General features: G+C 39.3%; 1 protein-coding gene across 1 annotated transcript in view; it reads right to left on the reverse strand.

The window, feature by feature from the left end:
- Positions 1-1,693: 1,693 nt before the first annotated feature.
- Positions 1,694-22,092, reverse strand: part of SMARCA5 (SWI/SNF related, matrix associated, actin dependent regulator of chromatin, subfamily a, member 5) — a 34,128-nt gene continuing 13,729 nt past the window's right edge. Inside the window, exons 6-24 of the mRNA XM_018552987.1 lie at positions 19,862-20,041; positions 19,402-19,557; positions 18,145-18,276; positions 17,925-17,993; positions 16,838-16,947; positions 14,142-14,368; positions 11,823-11,944; positions 11,583-11,735; positions 10,854-10,986; positions 9,795-9,943; positions 8,893-9,012; positions 7,612-7,722; positions 7,414-7,527; positions 7,206-7,328; positions 6,973-7,105; positions 5,594-5,712; positions 5,080-5,292; positions 3,907-4,017; positions 1,694-2,150 (exon numbers count right to left, since the gene is read on the reverse strand). Of these exons, the coding sequence (XP_018408489.1) occupies positions 2,085-2,150; positions 3,907-4,017; positions 5,080-5,292; positions 5,594-5,712; positions 6,973-7,105; positions 7,206-7,328; positions 7,414-7,527; positions 7,612-7,722; positions 8,893-9,012; positions 9,795-9,943; positions 10,854-10,986; positions 11,583-11,735; positions 11,823-11,944; positions 14,142-14,368; positions 16,838-16,947; positions 17,925-17,993; positions 18,145-18,276; positions 19,402-19,557; positions 19,862-20,041 (2,541 nt within the window). The 3' untranslated portion in view covers positions 1,694-2,084. The remainder of the gene's footprint in view (positions 2,151-3,906; positions 4,018-5,079; positions 5,293-5,593; positions 5,713-6,972; positions 7,106-7,205; positions 7,329-7,413; positions 7,528-7,611; positions 7,723-8,892; positions 9,013-9,794; positions 9,944-10,853; positions 10,987-11,582; positions 11,736-11,822; positions 11,945-14,141; positions 14,369-16,837; positions 16,948-17,924; positions 17,994-18,144; positions 18,277-19,401; positions 19,558-19,861; positions 20,042-22,092) is intronic.

Consider the following 22,092-nt stretch of genomic DNA (forward strand, 5'->3'; position numbering starts at 1 on the left):
GCTAGCAGAAAAGGATTAGACTTTTCTCCGCAGAGCTGAACAACAACAACAAAAAAAAACACCCAGAGAAAAAGAGTAGTCTAACCCTCCTAGGACATTAACAAAATAAGAGGCATGCTGGGAGTAGGAGGAGTTATCGTAGGCTGGCCTACAGTATGTATGCTTGCCCATTATAAAACTTCAATGGAGAAAAAAGTGCGTGCATGCACTTAAGCAGCATTGTGACAGACACTAAGCCAGAAATTGCTTCCAAGCGTCAAAGGATGTTTGGTCTTCACCTCTCATAGCTGATTTTCTACTACACGTTTTTAAAAAGCTTTATTAGTTCTGGATTTCCGTAAGTGCATTCATATACTTTAAGAAATAAACTGTACTTGAATACTGCACTTAGATGGTTCGCCTCCTTTCTCCATTTGTATCCTTTATGAGACATCTATAGATACACGCTGCCGGTTTGGGCATTGAGGCGGTGGAATAATCAAGATAAAAGGCTAAATTACATCCGATTGCTTGACTTTGAGATCAAAGGAGATGGACTATTAGAACCTTAGAACGCTCTGGTTTTTCTCAATCAGCGATTGGTTGGTTACATTTTGGAGGATATCTATCAGGGAAATGAACAGACTATTCCTCTAAATACCATTTAGAGAAGGAGACTAACCGTTTGTATCCCGTCTCATATAAACTGCAAAAATCTGAAAAAATTACTGCTTGTTACATTGCTGAGATTCCGTTTGTGTGTCTGTTTGTTATATTGTTGGGATTGTTTTGGGGGGAATTTTTTTTTTTATATATATTTAACCCCTTGTACACATAAGAGGGGAATTAGAATATATATCTGATTTCACTAATTTGGATTTAATCACTGCCCATTTCGGGTCACCGAGACACTAATAAGTATGTGCATATTATTATATTTTTACGATTAGGTAGTGAAACCACTATCGTTGTTTACACATGCAAGAGTACTAGACCCACGGGTTATTTAAATAAGGATTGCAACTAGGTTGCTTTATTATTTTTTTGTTTGTTTGTCACAGATTACTCCGAGCTACATTAAGTGAGCCGGGCGCGTCTGTCACACATATTTATTGATATATTGTGGGGTGGATGAACACACGTTCCACATATCACACGCCTCAATAATTTCTTGGACATTTACACACTGACGTATCGATTACACAATGAGATAGAAGATTACGGCATTTATATAGATGTTTATGATTTATTCTTCACTCTGGTATTCACATTCACTTAGATCAAGCGCAACTTATTCACTATATTAACTAAGCCAGAAAGTCCAACCCATCGCACTCCTAACAATCACATGTATTTTGCCTGAGGAAGTGGATCCTGTGTGACCCTGAAACGTTCGTTGCATCTTGTGATATGCTGTACCAAGTCATTAAATAGACGTCCTTTTGCATCGTTATTGGAGTGCCGGTGTCCCTGTTTTTTACAGACATTAAGCCAGAACACGTTCCCAATACAGAAATGTAAATGTACAGTTGCCAATTGCGTGATAAGGTGCTTGTATAGCACTGTGGATGCAATAAGAGCAGCAATACCCAAACCAGAAAAAAAAGGTATATGTTGCTTTCCTCTGGAAATACCAAACTTTATGAAAGGACAAAAAGTGTGATATGGGGGGGGTGGGACAAAAAACAAAAAGCCACACAAACACAACCAAATATTTATGAACAAATTAGATATGTATTCAATGAATATTACAAAATTGTGTATTAGGTATTATTTCAAAGAAAATACAAAAATGGTCGTTAATTTACAGCTCATGTTCCAACAAAGTCAGGGAGAAAACAAAAAAACAAAACACATTAAACACATTAATAACATTTAACGAAGCCTATTTTATTACCTCAAATGTTAAGTGGTAAAAAAAAAATGTCCAGCACAGCTGTTTTATTTAAAAAAGGAGAACTACAATAAGTACTATGTTCCTAGTTCAATAAACAGATGAACCTGATGTCTTTGAATGACATAATAGCCGATCAGTGTACAGTACATCTTATGAAGACCCGTAAAGAAAGAACTACTTCGGAAATTTACTAATTACAAAACATGCTTCAAAGCTTAAGTTTTTTCTTTCTTCCCCTGCCTTCAGAAGCGCCGTCCAATTTCCGTTTCTGTGCCTGCAGTAAAAATAGATATGTGAAGGTCAGGTTTCTGGGATAGATTTAAAAAAAAAAAAAACTCCAGTAAATCTAAAATTACTGTAAAAAAACAAGAAATAAGGTTTCCTAAATGCTTTATATTAAAGTTCCGGAACCCTCCTGAAATATTTCATCATGCTTTCCAAGAGACAATTCAAATGTTCCAGTGTGGCTACTACACCTTTTCTTAAAATGGCTCACTTCAATTAAACTGCTAATAGTAAAATGTACCTGCAAACAAGTTAATAGTTAGCTCTCCCACTGCCCATGCCACTCTAAGAGAAAATCGCTGCATCTTCAGAAACGGACACTTCTAAAACTCCTGAAAGTGTCTGTTTCTGAAGACTCTGGACAGCAATTTCTCTTCAATAGAGCGGTGTGGGCAGAGGCAAGTGGTTACCTCTTTCAGGTAAATCTTTATTATTGGCAGTTTTAAAGGAGAACTATGGGGTCAGGGCTTTTCCCCATAGTTCTCCTAAGGGTCAACAGAAGGACACAAAACTAGCGTTCCCCCCTGACCCAAAGCTCCGTATAGCGCGAGATTCAGCTCACAGTATACTGAGAAGCCGCAGCCCGACGGATCACGACAATTATGTCTGGATCCACCCAGCTGCGGGATTGACAGCTGGCTCTGCCTATCCAGGAGGCAGAGCCAGCTGTGCCCTCCCCCGTCCGTTTCGCCAGTCAGCGCTGGAGGGCCGGAGAGGGGAGGAGGGAATCCCTGCAGGGAGCCGTGACAGTCAAGGCTCTCTGCAGGAATAGATCGAGAAGGAGTGAGTGACGGTATGTGTTCGCTCACTTCCCGATCTACTGAGCCGACCTGTGACAGTTTCGTTGTCACACGACGGCTCAGATTATGAGGCTGAGTGAAAATCACTCGCCTCATAATTCTCCTTCAAGTAACTTTAAAACCGCACCAAATTAAGTCTAACCTCCTGTGTAAAGCATAGACCGTGACAAACTATGGACCCTTTTACTCCTCACTTGCCTAAGAGCTTGTGTACACAGGAATTTTAGAAGTCATCTGCAAGCTACCCAGGTATTCAAAAATACTGTTTTATTGTCAAGCAATAGTCAAGTTTTAAAAAGGATAAGTTCACCTTTTGCAAAAAATGTAATAAATGTATATAAAAATATGCATTTCTTTAATATTTGCATTTAAGCATGGAAACCATTGGAATGTGATGAGTCGATCACAGCTGCAAAGCTCAGGCTTCTGCACAATCTCTCCAGGCAGAGCTCGTACCATGTTTGTTAGGAGAGATGGGGTAAGGACTGCTGGACTTCAAACTGCCTTAAATCACCTCATATAGAGTGTCCTGCCGTCCTCGCTCTAGGTAGAGCTGCCCATATTACCGCATCTACCTAGAGCGAGGATGGCTGGCCGCTGTATGAGGTGATTTAATGCAGTGAAACTCCATACCCGAGTACGAGCTCTGACTGGGAGAAAATGTGCAGAAGCCTGAGCTCTGATCAAGTGATCACAATGCTTTCCAGGATTAAATGCAAATATTAAAGAAATGCATGTTTTTATACATCATTAATTATGCATTTCTTTAATTTTCACAAAAGGTGAACTTATGCTTTAAAAGACTTGTACTACCCAAAATACATGCTATTCAGCAGACAGTAACAAGAACGTTATATAAAAACCACAGGACAAGACAACTATAAGGATTAATGACAGTTTACTAGGAATTTATTTTACAAAAAAACAAAAACATAAAACACTTACCGAAGAAGTCCTTGGTCCCCGTTTCTTTTTCTCTGCTTTCTCTTTCTCTTCTAACTCTAAGTTCTCCCGTTCAATCAATGTGATTAAAGTATTACATCTTCTTTGTAGTTCCTAAGGTGAAAAGAGAAGCAATGATGACTTGATCCTTTGGTGCTAAAAGACGCTTACAACAGGGATATATGTGAATATATGCAGGAAACATAGCTGGTTTGCTAAACTAATTGACAAGCTCTGCGCTTGCACCATACTACTCTCATCTTAAAAAAGCCTATAAGAGAATATCTCTGAAGCAAAAAGCCAAGAAGTTTTCAAAAATCCTTGTACTATATGTAGTAGACCTGGGTGGGTTTATCAAGCTAAGGTTTTACTGTATTTTATATCTATTTAGACTGTAAGCATGTTTTGAGGCAACAGAAATATTACAATATATTGCATAGCTGGTAAACCTAAAAAACAGGATTTTGTACCAGTCTTTTGGGGGGACACAGAGACTGGTTAACATGCCACCTACAGGAGGATTGGACACTGGCAAACAAAAAAAAAAGGAAAAAAAAAAAAAAAAAAAAAAAAAAAAAAAAAAAAAAGTCTCATTCTTTCTAATGAAAGTAGTGGCTGCGGGGAAAACCTGAAAAATGAACTACACCCAGGCAATGAAAGGAGATCAACTTCTGATGAAATGGACCAGAGGGAATGAAGAATGATGTCCGGGTTGAGGTGAAAGGGCAACACTATCTCAGGTAGAAAGGAAGTTCTGGCCCTCAATGCACCTTGCTCTTGCGTTAGATCAGAAATGGTCCTATACAGGATAAGGCCACCAGCTCAGACACTTCACTCACAAAAGGTGATGGCAACAAGAAACAACCCAGTGAGTGAAAAGAGGAATATACTCAACTGGTTCAAATGGGTTCTTTTAAGTGGCATGAGAACCAGATTCAGATCCCACAGTCACTTTCTGCCATCTTGTATTAATCAGCAATTAGCAATTAGAATATAAACTTTATGCTGGCAGAAATGTTTTTTTTTTTTTAAAGGGTAAACATATCTAATGAAAGACCTTTAAAAATAGGTTAATTTCTTTCCCATACAAGGAAAGATCAGTCTGGTTTCACAAATGGATAGTGCACATATTTCACTAGATATCCTTATGAAAATATTTTATGACAGATCGCTTACCATCGCAGTTCTCGATTTCAGAAACCAGTCGAACCTGAACTGTGGAGAGTTACGGATGCACTGCCTAAGTTCATCGTACACATTTTCCTTGTCAAAACCAAGTTTGTGTAGCATGCAGATTAGAAAACGGTCTTCCTCTTCTGTGTAGTTTTTTCCTTTATTTGTGCCGTATGAAATCCTTAGCTGATGAAAAGGTGCCTTGTATCGACCAATCTACATAATATAAAAATGCAGTGTTGAGGTATACTTAAGACCAGGGGTCAAAATTTTAAGTCCTGAGATACTAGCCAGGCTTTAAGAGTTACTCGCCACCAGTTGCCCACCTAACCCCTACCCTGCCCTTAACTCCACCCCTAAACACACCCTCTTAAATAATCTTATAAATCACACTGTTAGATGTTTTATGCAAAATGGTTACAAAAATAAATATTAACAACTTTAACAATATTACCATTATGACAATAGCATTAGTACAAGATGAAAAAGAAAACAGACGGATATTCCTTCACATTACCTTTGTATCGAGAGCTTTTTTGATGCTTATTCTCCTCTGTATCCGAGCTTCTCCTCTTTCTATTTGAGCCATTATTTTTTCAATATCTTGGAGTTCATTACATCTTTCCCAAAACACAGCTAAAAGAACAAGCAATGTGGTTCACAAATGGTGCAAAAAAAAAAAAAAAAAACAGTGCCAAGCATACATGTTAATCGATCAGCAGTTTAAGAAAACCAGTCTGGATGCATGTTGCCTTTCAAAGCTGAAGAATAAGTACTGAAAGCTGCCACTGCCTGAAATCCAAGTGCAGGCATTTCACTGTGTGGCAATTAGGGCTCATTCACCACACATGCAATAGAAAATGAATGCAGTATGAAAGATGTCTAAAGGCGCCCATACAACTTGCGATTATCGTACGATAATCGTATGCGATCGACTTTTCGTACGACAATCGTAAGGTGTATGGGGAGTCTGCAACTGCCAGTACTGTAAATCATACGACTTTTGTCTTTCCTGCATGTTCGGAAACTTCAGTCGATCGTAGGATTTTCGCATTGGTTTAACACTGCTCATGAGCAAACGAAAATACGTTCAGTCGATTAGCGCAATTCGTCCAGGTGGTTTTTTGTAACTACCACTGACTGAACCTTGCGATAATTGGGGCAGGATGTGGCCGGTGTACGACAATCGTACGACGGTTCAATCGTACGAAAAGTTTTGTACGATAACCGTAAGGCGTATGGGCACCTTAACAAATAGCAATGCATTTTCAGATTATTGAATATGCATTTTTATATTTTCAATGTCTCCATTTATTGGCCTGACAGGAAAAAAAAAACTACAGTATCTAAAGCATTTAAAAAAATTTATTATACATATACATATATATATATGTATTTTATATGTTGCATACAGTTTGTGTGCAGTTCAAACTGCAACAGATGCAAATCTGTAGGGAATAAGCACTTATAGGTGTGCTCTGCCCATAAACTTCTTTGCTGAATCTTGAGGTAACAGCCCTTGTTGTGACAGATTAACAGTTGTGCTGTAAATTCATATCAAGATGTGAAATTTACAATAAAATAGGAGTTTAATGTTCAGAAATCTTCCAAGGTTTTCCTCATGCATGTTCGTATTGTTCAACTTTATCTCTCTAATGTCATGTACAGTGAGCCTAGAAGTAGATTTTTAAAGCTGCTTGCAGAACATTCACACTTAATGTTCAAACATACATTGTTGCAATCAAGCTACAAAACGTTTGATCAAGGTTCTACAAATCCACGTGTCTGTAGTGCCATCTACCAACAGGGTGAATACCATTCGTCTTTTTTCAGAAAGGTCTGTTGCAAGATAACCTCTTCAGAATAGCATGAGTGTGTACAGGACATGACACTTGCCTGAATACTCCATTACATCATCTGGAGTTTTGCCTTCAACTTCACGGGCAATATTTTCAATGTCATCCCGTCCCCATTTTTCATTAGCTTTGATAAACTGGTTAAAGTCTCTTTTGTTCCAATTGGTAAAGCCCTGTCAGGGAAAACACAGAACATACAATTGGCATGAGTATGCCATAAAATCCAAATGTCACATAATTAGGTCTCCTACATTAGGATAAAACAAGCCAAACCTGCGTCAACAATTTTTCCTTTTCTTCCAGCTCCTCATCATTAAGTGGCTCTGCTTCATCAATCTTTAACTGTTCCTCCTTTTGTGCCTGGGCTGCATTAGGTAAATCAGGATTGCGTGGGACCTAGGGAAGTAAAATACAGAATTGGGCACTACAGTCCTTCAATTTAAAGCCAACTATAATAAGTCATAAAAGCTTAAATCCATACCTTGTAACCAATTGTTTTTCTGTAGTACAGAATTTCCTTTTCCAATAATTCAAACAGCCGTGGAGGAAAGAACTGAAAGTCCTGAACATTTGGCTGTTTTGGTGGACGGGGAGCCTAAGAAAAAAACGGGATACCTTTAATAGAAAACTTTGCTCACTCACATATTAAACAGCCACAAAATACATTTTACACACTTACTTTTGGAATTTTTGGTTCACTAACACGAAGTGCTTCCCTAAAGTATGCATCCACAGCATAGTTGGCTTTTCTTTCACGTTTCGGTGGTTCAATCCACTCTGTAAATGCCATCTGTAATAAAATACAGAAGAACAAAAAAAAAAAAGTAACCAAGTACTCTGCACTTGATGAAGGTCAACAGACTAAACATTAAAATGGGGGTTTAGTCAAACACATTTTTTAGTCCTTAGTTACCAAAATAGTTCCAGAACCAATCATGCATATTTGGTTACAATTAGTCTAACCTAGGGAATATGTCATGACAAATAAATGTAGGCTGCTGCCATTGCTGACCTCTCCTTTAAGAAAACTAGTTCTTTATCATTTTGATGCTTTGACTTAAATACCGAGTCGCTGTCCTGGAACAAGTGACACTTTTCTAACAGTTCTTTACAGGATGCTTGTTCTAGGTATGCGAGTGAAAAGTACTGAAGTCAGACATAACCAGACATCCACTATTTTCAGAAGACCCCAAAACAGCAGTCCTTATACTTCTCTTCTGACAGAGCAGCTTTAACTTTCTTGAAAGAAATGGTCTTTATAAAGTGTACTTCCACTATCACAGCCAAATCGAGATACTACCTATTTTATATTTGTTATATGTTCCCATTCGCATCGCACAAGCTAAAAAAAAGAAACACTTGAAACAATTCTTCTTGCAGTTTAAATTGCTTTTACTTGAATTAGCATCTCTTGGCTTCTTAAGGGTTAAAATGTCTACTTGCATCTCCTACTTTGTAATGTTTGGAGTGGCTTTGAGGGGTTAAAGGACTGAATTCCTGGCTTCTCCACTGTATGTTAATGAGAAAAAACAAGCCTTAAATTTTAGTTCCAAGTCTTTCTATTAGAACAGATCACCATGAAGGTGCTCAGAAAAAACTGGAATCAGTCATTTTGTTTTGCCTGCTGCCACAAAACATCTAAAAAAAAGTATGTATATGTATATGTATATGTGTGAACTACAGCACTAGCAGCCTAGCCTATGGAAACCTAACATATAACAGAACCATCATATGGAGCATCCAGGTGATGAACACTTCACAAACTAGTTTCCTTAAAATAGTCATGCACAAAGGAAAAGATCTTAACATAGTAACGGAGGGATGGTTTAATAAAACGCAGGGATGGTTTAATATCATTTTAAAAGTGCGTGGACCATCTTCCCTAGCCTACATAAAAATCATATTCAAGGCAAAGCAATTACATCACTTGACATACAAAATAGTTTCATAAAAACATTACCTTTTGCTTCTCTCTGTAATCTTCACCTTCAAAGTTATATACACTGGACTCTGTATCCATAGTGAAGTTTCTCAATGAACTCTCACCCATGTTTGACAGCTTTTCTTTTAGTTCTGCAGTCTGGATGAAAAAAAAAGGACACAAAGATTTAAATTATTTGTGCTCTACAATATCATACATTGTCTGAAAATACAACCATGGTTCTCAACCACTAGGCCATGGTCTGCAGCTTCCCATCTGCTAACAGCTACTGCTGACATACCGCATATGGCATAGGAAAACAAATACTGGACTGCGGCAACTAGATGGTCTGTCGCCACTAATTAAGATCCCTAGTACAGTCAAAGTAGTTGTTCCTCTGACTTCTGTTGGTGAATGGAAAGCATGACAATTGTCAAGGAAATCCTATTGGCAGGGCTAATCTCACACGTGACTGGATAGGGATTTCTCATTGGCTGACTGGCACATGCTGGGAATGGGGCAATGACTGGCTACTCTGGTGGAGTGTGACTAGTAGCGAGTAGTATGGCTAAATACAACAGCTGCTTCTCTCATGTCCGGGGCTCTGAGGGGTACTGTATGAAAGCAGTGGGTGGGGTGAGGAAAACTGCAGGAGATGGACTTCGAGAGATACGGAAAGCAGCAGCACTGCTTTTGAGGAGAGAATTAGAGAACAAGAGACCGTGAGAAAGAGAAACAGACAGCGAGAGACAGGCGTGAGATTATAGGATAAATAAAGCCTTAAATAGCCTAATTTAACAAATTACTCCATTTTTAATACACTTTAAAAATGCATATTTTGCAAATTCATATATTTATTGTACAAGTATATAAACGTATTGAATTAAATATGTTGGCCAATAAGATTTTAGATTAAATTCACATTCAGTAGAGTCACGTACCTTCTTTTCACCTCTTTCCAAGATGGCGTTAATATCTTCATCAGTGATTTCACTATCCTTTGATGCAAACACATGCGTGGCACCATGTCGAATCATCTGGAGCATTTCATCCTTTCCAAGTTTATTTAAGTTTTGGTCCACTAATCTGCCTGTAGTAGATTCAAAGGAAATAAAAATCAGAGCTGATCCTGAGGCGAGTGTGCAGCATAGGGGTGTTAGAGCTGAGTTTACTGTTTAGTTAAAGCATGGAAGTGGGTAAAACTAAAAATCACTTTAGGGGTTAAGTGTTGCGAGGAGCAACTAAAAATTACAGGGCTCATTTATGGGTTCAGGTTAAATGTAAGCGTGTTTCAGTGATAAGTACAGAGGTGATATGGAACTATACACAAGTCCTGCCAATCTCATGCTTTAGAATTACCAATGCTGGATTCCTGGTGCTAACAAAAAATGTGCTTGTGTGAAGGTAACACATTGAGCCCATCGAACAAGCAGGCTGGAAAACCCGCCGGGAATCGTACGATTCTCAGCGAGTTAGTGGCCTGCTTGTTCGACAACTGACGAACGGGCCGGTGTGCGCACGCGCACACTGCCCATTTGCCGTCCTCGCAAGCCCGTCCCTCAAGGGGCGGACTTGCGATAATCGCAAGTACGATCTGCCTGTCCAAGATGGGCAGATCGTACGTTTTTTGAAGTACTTTACAACCCTCGCAAGACAAAAGTCTTGCAAAGGGTTGTAAAGTGTATGGGCACCTATAGACACATTATGAGGTGCAGTGTCATTTAATCTGAATGCCATCTTATGCACCAGAGTTTCAGCACACCACCATGAAACTCTGGTGGGATATGATGCATTGTTAAAAAAAAATCTAATATAATAGCATATGATTTGTTTTGGTGTGCAAGGCAGCCTGTTCAAATGAATGCACTAAGCGCTTGTCTTTGTAATGCTTTAGTATATTTGAACACACTGCAGAAAGAAAAAAAAATTGTCATTTGTTTATTGCAAAATGCTAATCACAAACAAGGGCCTTCCCACAAGTTAACATCTCTCAGACTTACCTTGCTGAATAACTATGGAATCCAAACGTAGCTTCATTTCTGCTCTCTCCACAATACGTTCTTCAATTGTATTATCTGTTATATATCTGAAGACTCTGACCGTTTTTGTTTGTCCAATTCTGTGTGCTCTATCCTAAAAAATGGGGCAAAAGAAAAAAGTTTAAACATTGCAAAAGTGCTAACACCCATTCAGGCAGGAAATGCTTATGTAAAGTAAACCTGGACAACTCAGGCTGAGCATATAATGGAAAAAATAAATAAAGTGCATAGGCAGGTTACCTCCAGTGAAAACCATGCCAAAGCAACCTAAAGCTTAAAAGGAAATGTCCACTTTACTGTAAAGTTGTATCTTCACCCTGGCCACCACACCGAGCCAACATCCAAACTTTACTGTAATAGCCAAATGACTAACAGGGTGGACATCAAATCTAAATTTGAAACCATGGAAAAAAAGCAGCAAAACATACACCCAAAGCATTATGATCCTATATTGAGGTAGGTCCCCAAAAAATGTAAAGTCCCCTGACCCCGTGAATGTAGCATAACATATTGCCTATTAACAATCATCATAAAAAGGACGACAACTATGGTTGCCTCTATAATCTCTTAACAGACTTTTCCTTTAAAAGGAAATTGATGGCAGTACACATTTTTTTTTTTATAGTACCTCTAAAATAGGTGATCACAGTACTTTATTCAACATTCACAGTCACACTGAAGTAGACATACCATAGCTTGAAGGTCAACTTGTGGGTTCCAGTCAGAGTCATATATAATGACAACATCAGCAGTAGCGAGGTTAATGCCAAGACCACCAGCACGTGTGCTCAACATAAAAATAAATTTTGAGCTGCCAGGAGCATTGAATGCAACTATAGATTCCTGGAAAATAAAAGGAAATAAATCCATTATAGTAAGCACAGCCATGACTAGAAACAAAAATGTAGTTAGAAACCTAAAAATACTAACCTGTCTTTCATCGTGTGGTGTTTGCCCATCCAGTCGGCAGTATTCATAATTTCGCCACATGCAATAATCTTCCAAGATATCCAAGACCCTTGTCATTTGACTAAATATCAATACACGTGAATCTATCAAACATAAACCACATGTGAACTGAATTATCACATATAAACACTTTGACAGAAGCCTTTGGCTAAACACTACCAAATATGTAAGGGTGGAACGGCAAGCTATCAGATTGACAGCGTAGAAATGCACATTACCATGCATCTCACATCTGTATTTACATGAATTACAAAGTTGAAGGTATCTACAGTACAGTGAACCATTATCACATATTAAACTATATGCAAATGACAAAAGTGCTAAAGAAAACCCAGCAGATTACTAACAAGCACTTAAAGTTATCAAGATCAGGGAAGTTTTATTGTTCTGAAAAATCAATGTTGCCAGCTTTCCTTTTCCAACTGTGTGTCTACAAAAACTGTGTATTAAAAGAGAAACTCACCAGGTACCACTTTTTAGGCTGCTCACATATATAAAAATGTTTTATACATTTGGAGGAGATTCCTTGCATTCTGTCATCCCGCTGTAAACTGATGTGCATCCTAGGGAGGATTGTGGCTTTGCACCAGTGGTTAAGTGCAGGGTATAATGGTAGGTCAGAGCACTATATTCCAGAACTGAGTCTTGGCATATCTTATCGGTCCGTAACATACCCGTAATTTTTTTTTCCACCAGTGTCAGACTCTGTAGTAGGTCCTGTGCTAGCTCTGACTTCACCTAGGTGACCAGCTACTGCCCATGAAGCTTCCAACTCCTGACGTTGTGTGTGGGAGAGTGACTGCCAGTGCGTTCCGATGATTGGTACAGGGGGGTTAAAGAAAAAAAAAAAACCCCCACCTTAATCCCGTTCCCAGCGGTCATTCGCAGAGCACTGGAGGCTTCAGAAGAAGCAACCAGACACTCTGGTGGGGCAGAGGCATTGAAGGCTGCCAAGAAGTGTCAGAGGTTGAAGAAAACTAGGTCACTGTTACTTACGGTAGCAAAATGTGACACGCTATAAACAATCCAGTATTGGAGCATTTGGACGCGTACTCGCTCAAATACTCTATCGGCACAGACACTAGCATCGGTAAATTACTATTTCCACGTTTGTTGATCACTGTTCGCTTGTTTCACAATAACATTTTATCACATACATTGTTCATAGCTTGCCACATTTTGGTACTATATGTCTTTAAGTGCACTGTTTTTTTCTGTGAACAATTAGTGCCTTAGAGCTTCATTTTGTATTGGGGTGAGATGGATTAGAACTACATGTCACCGTTACTGACAAAAAAAACCAAATAAATTGCTATGCAAGGGCAACATCAGTAAGTGCCAATTGTAAACATTTTGTTAGCCTGAAAATAATTTTGGTGACAGGGTCTCTTTAAATGGCAGTTGATCAGTGGATTAAAAGCGGATTTTACTACTGAAATCAGCATGGCCAGACCTTTTACCACCAGTAGTTCACAGTACAGTAGAAGATTTTTTTTTTAAAACCACATAAAAAAAGGTAACATACAAAACTTGGATTAAACACAATTCTACAAACTGACTTAGAGTCATGATCTGATTTCACTGACCATGTAGTAACCCTCTACCTCCCCTTCTCACTTTCTTTCTGTTGTCCACTAGTCTTGTTGCGAGTCTATTTTATGTCGTTTATGTCTGGTGGCTTTAGGTGATGCATTTAATTTCACCGGTTATTGGTATGTCTTTTCATACGATCCCATGCTTCTATTTCTATGCTGAAGGCCCAGGGCCTTGCCCAACCCGGTTATGATGGTCCCCTCTGGGGTGGACCTTTAGGCCAGCGATCCCCCTGCGGGGGTGGGCAGTTATGCGGGGGTAAGGCATGATCTCGTGCCTATTAACATATATACTGATGGCGTTAGATATTGATGTGCTATAATCTCCAATCTTGCTCACTTGTGGCTGCCTATGTATGTCTTTACATGGTTTGTGAAAATCTTTAATAAAAACTATTTCTGCAAAAAAACAAAAAAAAAAACCACAATTCTACAAGTAAAAACCACAGAGGAGAACTAGATTGTATGTAATTAAGTCAGATGCCAATTTCTGTAAACCGTAAAAAAAAAAAAAAAATGAAAGATACACTAGCTCTTTATACTGTAGGATTATTACTGTAGCTCCCTTTCATTATACAATGCGGGCATGTTTTAGGTGATATTATGGAAAAATATGGACTTGCCTACATTAAAATGAGTAAGGTCTTGGCAATCCCTTTTAAAAACAGAATAAAAATTAAGAAATTACCTTGCTCCTTCAGTTTCGGAAGCAATTTGTCCAGAACTACCATTTTGCCACTATTGGTAACCAAGTGCATATCTGTAGTGTATGGTGGGCCTGGCTCAGCACCATCGAAAAGATAAGGATGATTACAACATTTTCGCAGCTGCATTAGAATATTCAAGAGCCGCATTTTATCAGTCTTCCCTGAAGAATTTAAAATGTCAATATCCTTCATCAGGATTTTTGTATACCTAAGAAAAAAAAAGAAATAACAGTTTTGGCAATTTTACTGTAGGATAACATTTGCTTAAAGTAGTATAAAAGACTGAGCATTTTATTTTTAGCTTAATGCAGTCCCCGCAGCGATCCTCCGTCCTGAACTTCACTTCCTGGTTGTGAGGGAGGAGACTGAGGGCAGAGGTGCCATAGGCTTCTTCTGCCATCAAATCAACCTGTTGGCCGCAGCCTGCCATGCATCTATGGATGCACACAGCCACTGCAGGAACACATCCATACCAGCCGCTTAGCCGATGGAGGCAACTGGGTTCTCCACAAAACAAAACTCTGAATCCATTCTAGCTGAGGTAATTGAGACAAGAAAGGCAACAATAACAAAAAGTTCAGACCATTTGAACAGAGAAAACCAAGTTCAAATCCCATGGAGGAAGAGGAGGAGACCTAACAGGAGGAGCCACACATGGAACTCCCTGAATAAAAAGTGCAAATCTAAAAATTAGAAGCAAAAGGACGTTGAAAAAAGGCCAACAAAGGCAGATATCTGACCCTTTATGGTACTTGGAGCTAAACTATGATCTACCCCAAGTAGAAGGAAATACAAAATTCACAATACAGAAAAAGCTTGGAGAAAACCCCAAGGACTCGCTCCAACAAAAATAAACCTTCCAAGGACGGTGATAAATTCTTACAAGTAGATCTACGAGCCTTAAAGTCCATTTTTCACATTGCTTGCACAGCACAGAGCAATTTTGATGCGGATATGAAGAGGAAAGCTAACAAAGAATGTAAGTTTGTTTTCATATACATCAAATGCATACGCCTTCATGTACACCTTGTGTACGTTGCTGGCGTTTGTTTAGAAAAAATATATATATACCTCTGCAAAAGGTGGAAATGGGTGTTAAGCATAGTCACAATAACAGAATCTGAAATTCCTTTGCATTTCAAAACTTGGGTTTCAGTAGCCAGGCTGTTAGAACCTGAATGAAGTTACACCCAACCCAAGAGCGACGATACTTTCATTGCAGAAACACTCCTGGTGCCTCCCAGGTGACGCATGCCATCGCCGTAGCACTGTCTGACTGAAATCGAATCGGACAATAGACAGAAGACAGGTCCAGTGAAACAATGCCAGACGAATCGCCTTCAAGTCCAGGACATGGATCAAAAGCTTAGATTCCTCCGCAGACCAGCAACCCTGCAGACAGACGACTCAAGAGACCGCCTTATCCCATAAGACTGGTGTCCGCCATGACAATCTTCCAAGTAATGGGAAGAAACGACTTTCCCCGTCAACGCAGAGGAAGTCAACCACCATGACAAATATCCTGAATAGGGAACTCAATCTGAACATCTTGTCCAACCATAGAGAAGACTTCTCCTGGTGTAAGAATGTTCCTCTGTAAAGTCCCGGCATGGAACGGAGCAAAAAAAGGTACCACTTCAAAAGGTTTACACCATCCATCCCAGTATTCTCATGCAGATTCTCAGAAAAGAATGGCAACGAGATTCAAGCAACTGAACTTGATCCCAACTGTAATATTTTGTTCCGAGGAAGGAACACACTTGCTTCAAAAGGGCATCCAACAGAAGAACAAAATACACCAAGTGGTGCGACGGAACTAGAGACTACTTATTGATGCTCACAATCTACCCGAAGTCCTCTAATGTCCACAGCACTATCTAGACCACTAAATTACAGATCGTGGTCTTGACACGAACCAAATAGTGGTTCTATCAGGACCACTATCCCCAGTCTGCACTAAGATATGGCTGGCTGACAGCAAGCCATAACCCAGTGCAGGCGCCTACTCCTCCTCAGTCATTGGTTGGTAGGACCTAGCAACCAAAGACGTCACTGTGTTCCCAACCCAGCATTGAGAGGATGGAAAAGTATCCCGTCCTCCCCTGCAGTCCAACCCGCCTCCTCCCACCCACTCTTCATTGAGGACAGCAATGCAATGTGACAATATAAAAGGGGCACTCTTAAGAGCCCATTCACATCAATGCAGTGGAAGTGGGGGCAGCCAATGTAAGGGGGGAATCTGATGGAGATAACCATTAGTTGCCACCATCAGAGTGCCCTGATGGTGGGCACGCTGAAGGTGACACCTAAAGGGGGCCCTGAGAAGGGGATACCTAATGTCACTGTGTAGCAGGATGACACAGCTAACATATTTCAGCGCTACAATGTCTATTTAATCTCAGACATGCATCTGCTTTTAAGCTGATAATCTTACAAAGATCCTCGTCATGACAAATATTATGTTTTGGGGTAGTTCAGTGCAAACATTTTTTTTTTTTTAAAGGCTTTCTTCCATTTTTGGGGGAAGCAAACTGTGATTGGTGATTTTCCTCCATTTCTACAACAATCGCCTGCAGAAGTTGAAGGGTAATTGTCCCAAGATGAAAGCTGAACCAGAAAATAAACATGGTTAAAAAGGAACTGTGGAGTTTAAGCAATTACAGAAATACAAACTTACCATTCTCTTTGCATCTTACTAAGGCCAACATAAATTTTAATTTCTTTCTTGGGAGGAAGGCTTTTCTCCACATCAGCCTTAATACGACGGAGGAGGAATGGCCTCAACACCTAGAAAACAAGTGGCAATTGTTCACAAAACACCATCTCTAAGGGAGGAAAATCCCCAAAGCACTATAGTGTATTGTCAGTTAAAAAATTGGAGTTACATACCTGGTAACTCTGTTTCTAGGAACCAATCATTTGTATAGTTTGGAGCTATAGCGGTGTTTGCCTTAACAAGTCCAGTCCACACAAAATTGTAATTAGAATTTTCCGTAGGTGCAGAAGATTAAAATCAAATTGTTTCCTTTACCTCAGGGATTCTATTTGTGATCTCTCTGTGCTAGAATTCCTGAGTATACACACAGATTGTAAACATTATAATGGGGTCCCACTGCCCCAGCTGCATTTTTTTTTTTATAAGGTCACTACTACAGGAGCTGCTGGAACACACAAAGAGTGGGAACAAAATTCTTAGGTGGAATGGAATAGAGTTGGAAATGAAGGCAAGGTTATCTCACTGTTGGGACATATATAAAGCCAAAAAATAGGCTTGCTTAGGCCACAGTGCTACATCTGTAATGAAAACATCCCTTCTGGGTGGACAGCACCCTTCAAGTAATTTAATGCCATTTTTCTATTTTTACATGCATGTTCTTTTCTATTTTTTTTTATTACTGTATTTAATTCTCAGATTTTTTAGAATTGTAGGCACTAGGGGGAGCTCAGTACTTCACAATAAGAACTCCAGCTTGTAAAGATCTTTAAGATGAGCATTAGGCAAGTTATAGGCATTACACCAACCACTGCTCCCCTGATCCAAGGAGCTTCATTAGTACACTGGCAACAACACCATTCTGCACTTAACTAATTGTGCATCCAGAGTAATACGCTATCTGACCCACAGATGTCTGAGCGGGTATGGTCACCAACTGGCTACCTGCAGCTAAAGTTTACATATCATCTGCATATAGTGCATATATATATATATATATATATCTCGATCTCTCTAAACAGACTACGTTTACCTTAAAGTCAATACTCACCATATGAAGACGTTCCACCAGTTTCTGATCTCCTAGACAGTTATTAGTATCAAACCAGGAGTCAAAATCCTAGAACAAAAAAGATAAGCATTTTGTAACAGGAAGTTATTTATGGCTGTATCTTTACATTCTTACATTTCTCTGCAAAGGAATGTAGGGGATACAAATCCCTTCTTGCTAATGACATGCCCACTCCACCCATCACCCAGACACAGCTTACCTCTGAAGAGTTGAATACATCAGGCAAAAGAAAATTCAGAAGTGCCCAAAGTTCATGCAAATTGTTCTGAAGGGGGGTTCCAGTTAGGAGGAGGCGGTTAGTGGTCTTGAACTCCCTCACAATTTCAGACAACTGAAATAAAAACCGAAGTCAAATGAAATGTATACTGCGTACATATTTGATATGCTTGACAGATCTATCCAAAGAGCCAACAGAAGCAAACAAAAACCCTTAGGTGTACCAAGTTGAAATTCCATCTATTTTTACAGCAGCCAAGCAGACAACTGCTAAGGCCTGGAACAGCAAGATGTCCCCTTTGAGGAACTAAAAGGGTCTCAAATTGGCAATTGGTTAATTTTTTTCCTGAAACTGACCACCATGCTCAATGACCAGCTTTCAAAACTGCACAAGACTTGGGATTCCGGGGTGATTTTGTTTTTTTACACCATCTACATAAAGACAGACAGCGCTTTCAGCTGTTTATGCAAGGACCACTTTAACACATCGGCCAATAACTCCCTGTAGCTTTATCCTGTTCTGCTACCTTGCAACTTTCCTTCCTGTCTTTGCGTTCGTCCTTTTCCCTCCCTTACAATTCCCTCATTCTGCCCCTTGCCCTACCTAAATGCTCTACCACATTTAATTACAAGTATTTGTATAGCGCTGACAATTGTTATTCTGGCTCCCCAACTGGGAAACTTGTGTTCCATTATTCAGATCTGTAATAGCTAGAACACCATCGGAACACTGTTGTCTGACTGCATGTCTAAATATATACTGGTAGGGGGGGTTATCAAAACTGGAGCAGACAAAATCTGAGCAGTTGCCTACGGCAACCAATCAGCTTCTCTCTTCAGTATGTTCAGTTAAGCTTTCAAAATGATAGGAAGATGCTGATTGGTTGCCACGCACAGCTGCTCCAGTTTTGATAAATTCCTTTCTGTATATATTGTTGGCTTATTTTCTGGAACATTGATAAAACTAATACGTTATTGAAACATATGTTCACTGCACAGATGCTGAAAATTAAAAGATACACTTAGATCGTCAATGTAAAAAATCCAGATAAGATACACTCACTTTACATTGAGGTTAAGCCTAGTTTTACTTACAAATGAAGGCCAACCACAATATTCAGGTCATATAGTAAGTCAAAAGTTTCTTCTTTACACTGAGCATTCAGATAAAAGTATACAATTTTGCTGTTTTGCTGTCAAAATATTCAATATTAAAAAAAAAAGAAAAAAAAACACCCACCTTTGATTTTTCATTTTTAATTCTGTGGGCTTCATCAATAACCAAATATCGCCAATTGAACTTCTTGAAAACCGACTTCTCCCTAATGAGCATTTCGTAAGATGTCACACAGACATCCCAATCGCCTGGCAAAAGAACATCTCTAACAAAGGCTGCCTAAAAAAAAAAAAAGAAAAGAAACGGTTTTATTAATATAGATACATTTTACACACCCACAGCGCAATACTTTACACATAAAAAGTGAAAACCCATTCTTGGCAAAATCATTTAAGGACATTGTGCTGAATTCTACAGGTATAAGCCTTTATCAAGTTCCCCATTTTCCTATCAGGATTAGAAAAGTGAACAAAAGAGATGGTGTATTCATTACAAGAGGCTGCGCGCATCAAGTGGACAAATTGTAGGATGGAGTTTATTCAATGAACTAAAAATCCTTAATAAAAAGGTTAACAATACTTACTCGTTGATCCTTGTCACCAATAAGACAAATTGCGCGCAAGGAAGGCACCCATCGTTTGAATTCAGACATCCAATTGTGCAAGGTTGACTTCGGGACTAACACCATGTGAGGCCCAGGAATGTTTCTATAATGCTTCATATACCCAAGAAGACTAATGGTCTGTAGCGTCTTACCCAAACCCTAGGAGAAAACAGACAACGTTCTAGATGTTAAAAACTTAAAGCATAATAGAAACGATTTCCACAAAAACAAAAAATTAAGTTAGTTGTGGATTAAAACTTTTTAAAGGAAAACTACAATCTAGTTGTATACAACAGTAAACTGTTATCCGGTATTAAACTAACCAGAAAAAGATATAAAATCCCCTGTGTACTCACTGTTCTGCAGCATGTATTATCCTGGAAATGATCATGTGTCTATTTGTCTCAATTTGCTTTGGATTGCTGCATTTCAATATTAATATGAAGTCAATACAGAGTTTATGTTATGGTATAGTATGGGGTATGGCATTAGTTAGACCTATTTGTAATGGTAACTCTCAAGCAACCAGAAACATTTATCTGGAATCTACCAATCCCCATGGATGCCGGATGACTGGGAGCTTACTGTACTACCAACACTGTTTTATAACTTAAGTGATTAAGGAAAAAAAACTAAAAAAAGTTTTCCTTCTAAATCAGTCAGTCATGATTTTTAAAGTAAAAAAATAAAAAACTTCCCCCCTCTTTCAATCATGGCTGTATTGCCAAATGTGTGGCCAGGATTTCCAAAGTCTTCCTCTTCCTGTGTTACTGCAGTCTGGACTGGGGTTGTGTTATAATTACAGGCTCCCTACTGCATAAATAGAGCACCTTCACATTTTTTAATGGATAAAATCAGCTGTCTTAAGTTTACAGCAAGAATCTTTAATGAAATATGTATGTGAAGGTACTGACTCATCCAAGTCATGGTATAGCTGTAAAAAATAAGTCAAGGCAACTGGACTTGCTGTATTATGCATACAGCAAGTCCAGTTGCCTTGACTTATCTTGTACAAATTTAATTTGATGAAATACTTGCAAGCCTCACTACATACCTAAGGATTTTCTTTATTACAATACCAGACTGCTACTTTGACTAATATTATTATACAGGATTTATAGCGCCAACAGTTTGCGCAGCACTTTACAATATAAGGAAGACAAGACATTACAATTCAAGACAAGATGGTAAGGAGGGCCCTGACGGTGAGGGCTTACAATGTAAAAGGGAGGGGGAAGTGATACATGAGGAGGTACCAGTGTGTGGATGAATTGTTTGAGAATGTGATAGTTCAGTGGTCAGGTTGAGGTCGGATAAGCTTCCCAGAAGAGATGAGTCTTAAGGGATCGCCTAAAGGCAGCCAAAGTGGGAGATGGACAGACAGGTTGGGGTAAAGAGTTCCAAAGAATGGGGGGAGACTCTAGAGAAAAGTCCTGGAGGTGAGCATGGGGGGAGTTGACAAGGGAGCTAGAGAGCAGGAGGTCTTGGGAGGAGCGTAGGGGACAGTTAGGGTGATATTTTGAGACAAGGTTAGAGATGTAACCTGGGTCTGAGTTGTGAATGGCTTTGTAAGTGGCTGTTAATATTTTGAATGTTATCCTTTGTGCGATTGAAAGCCAGTGCAGGGACTGGCAGAGGGGGGATGCAGATACTGAGCGGTTGGTTAGGTGGATAAGTCTGGCAGCAGCATTCATGATAGACTGAAGGGGGGATAGACTGCGTAGAGGTAAGCCAATGAGGAGGGAGTTACAATAGTCGAGACGAGATATAACAAGTGAGTGGATGAGTAGTTTTGCGGTTTCATTGGTGAGGAAGGAGCGTATTTTGGAGATGTTACGAAGGTGAAGGAGACAGGATTTGGATAGTGATTGCATGTGGACTATTTAACTCATTTCAGTAAGTGGGTCAGCATGGCCCGATATATAGTGCATATAAGAAAATCATCATAGGAGGAACAATGCCCTTGGACTCTGTTACAGTGTCCATCTTCCTAGAGACAGGAGCTATACTCACATGAGCACACCATGAACATATAGTCTGAATTCCTGTCTAGGAACAATCATTAACTCAATAAGTAGTGAAGCCAGCATCAAAATGACAGTACCAGATATTTCTATCCTGAAAGGTCCACTTTAAAGAGTAAATACAAGTAGAGGTAAAACACCCGTCATATAATTCTCAGTCTACCTCTGCACTAGCCTCCCTGTCAT

The sequence above is a fragment of the Nanorana parkeri genome, unplaced genomic scaffold, assembly GCF_000935625.1.
Source record: "Nanorana parkeri isolate BGI_ZX_2015 unplaced genomic scaffold, ASM93562v1 scaffold104, whole genome shotgun sequence".
In the NCBI taxonomy this organism is placed as follows: domain Eukaryota; kingdom Metazoa; phylum Chordata; class Amphibia; order Anura; family Dicroglossidae; genus Nanorana; species Nanorana parkeri.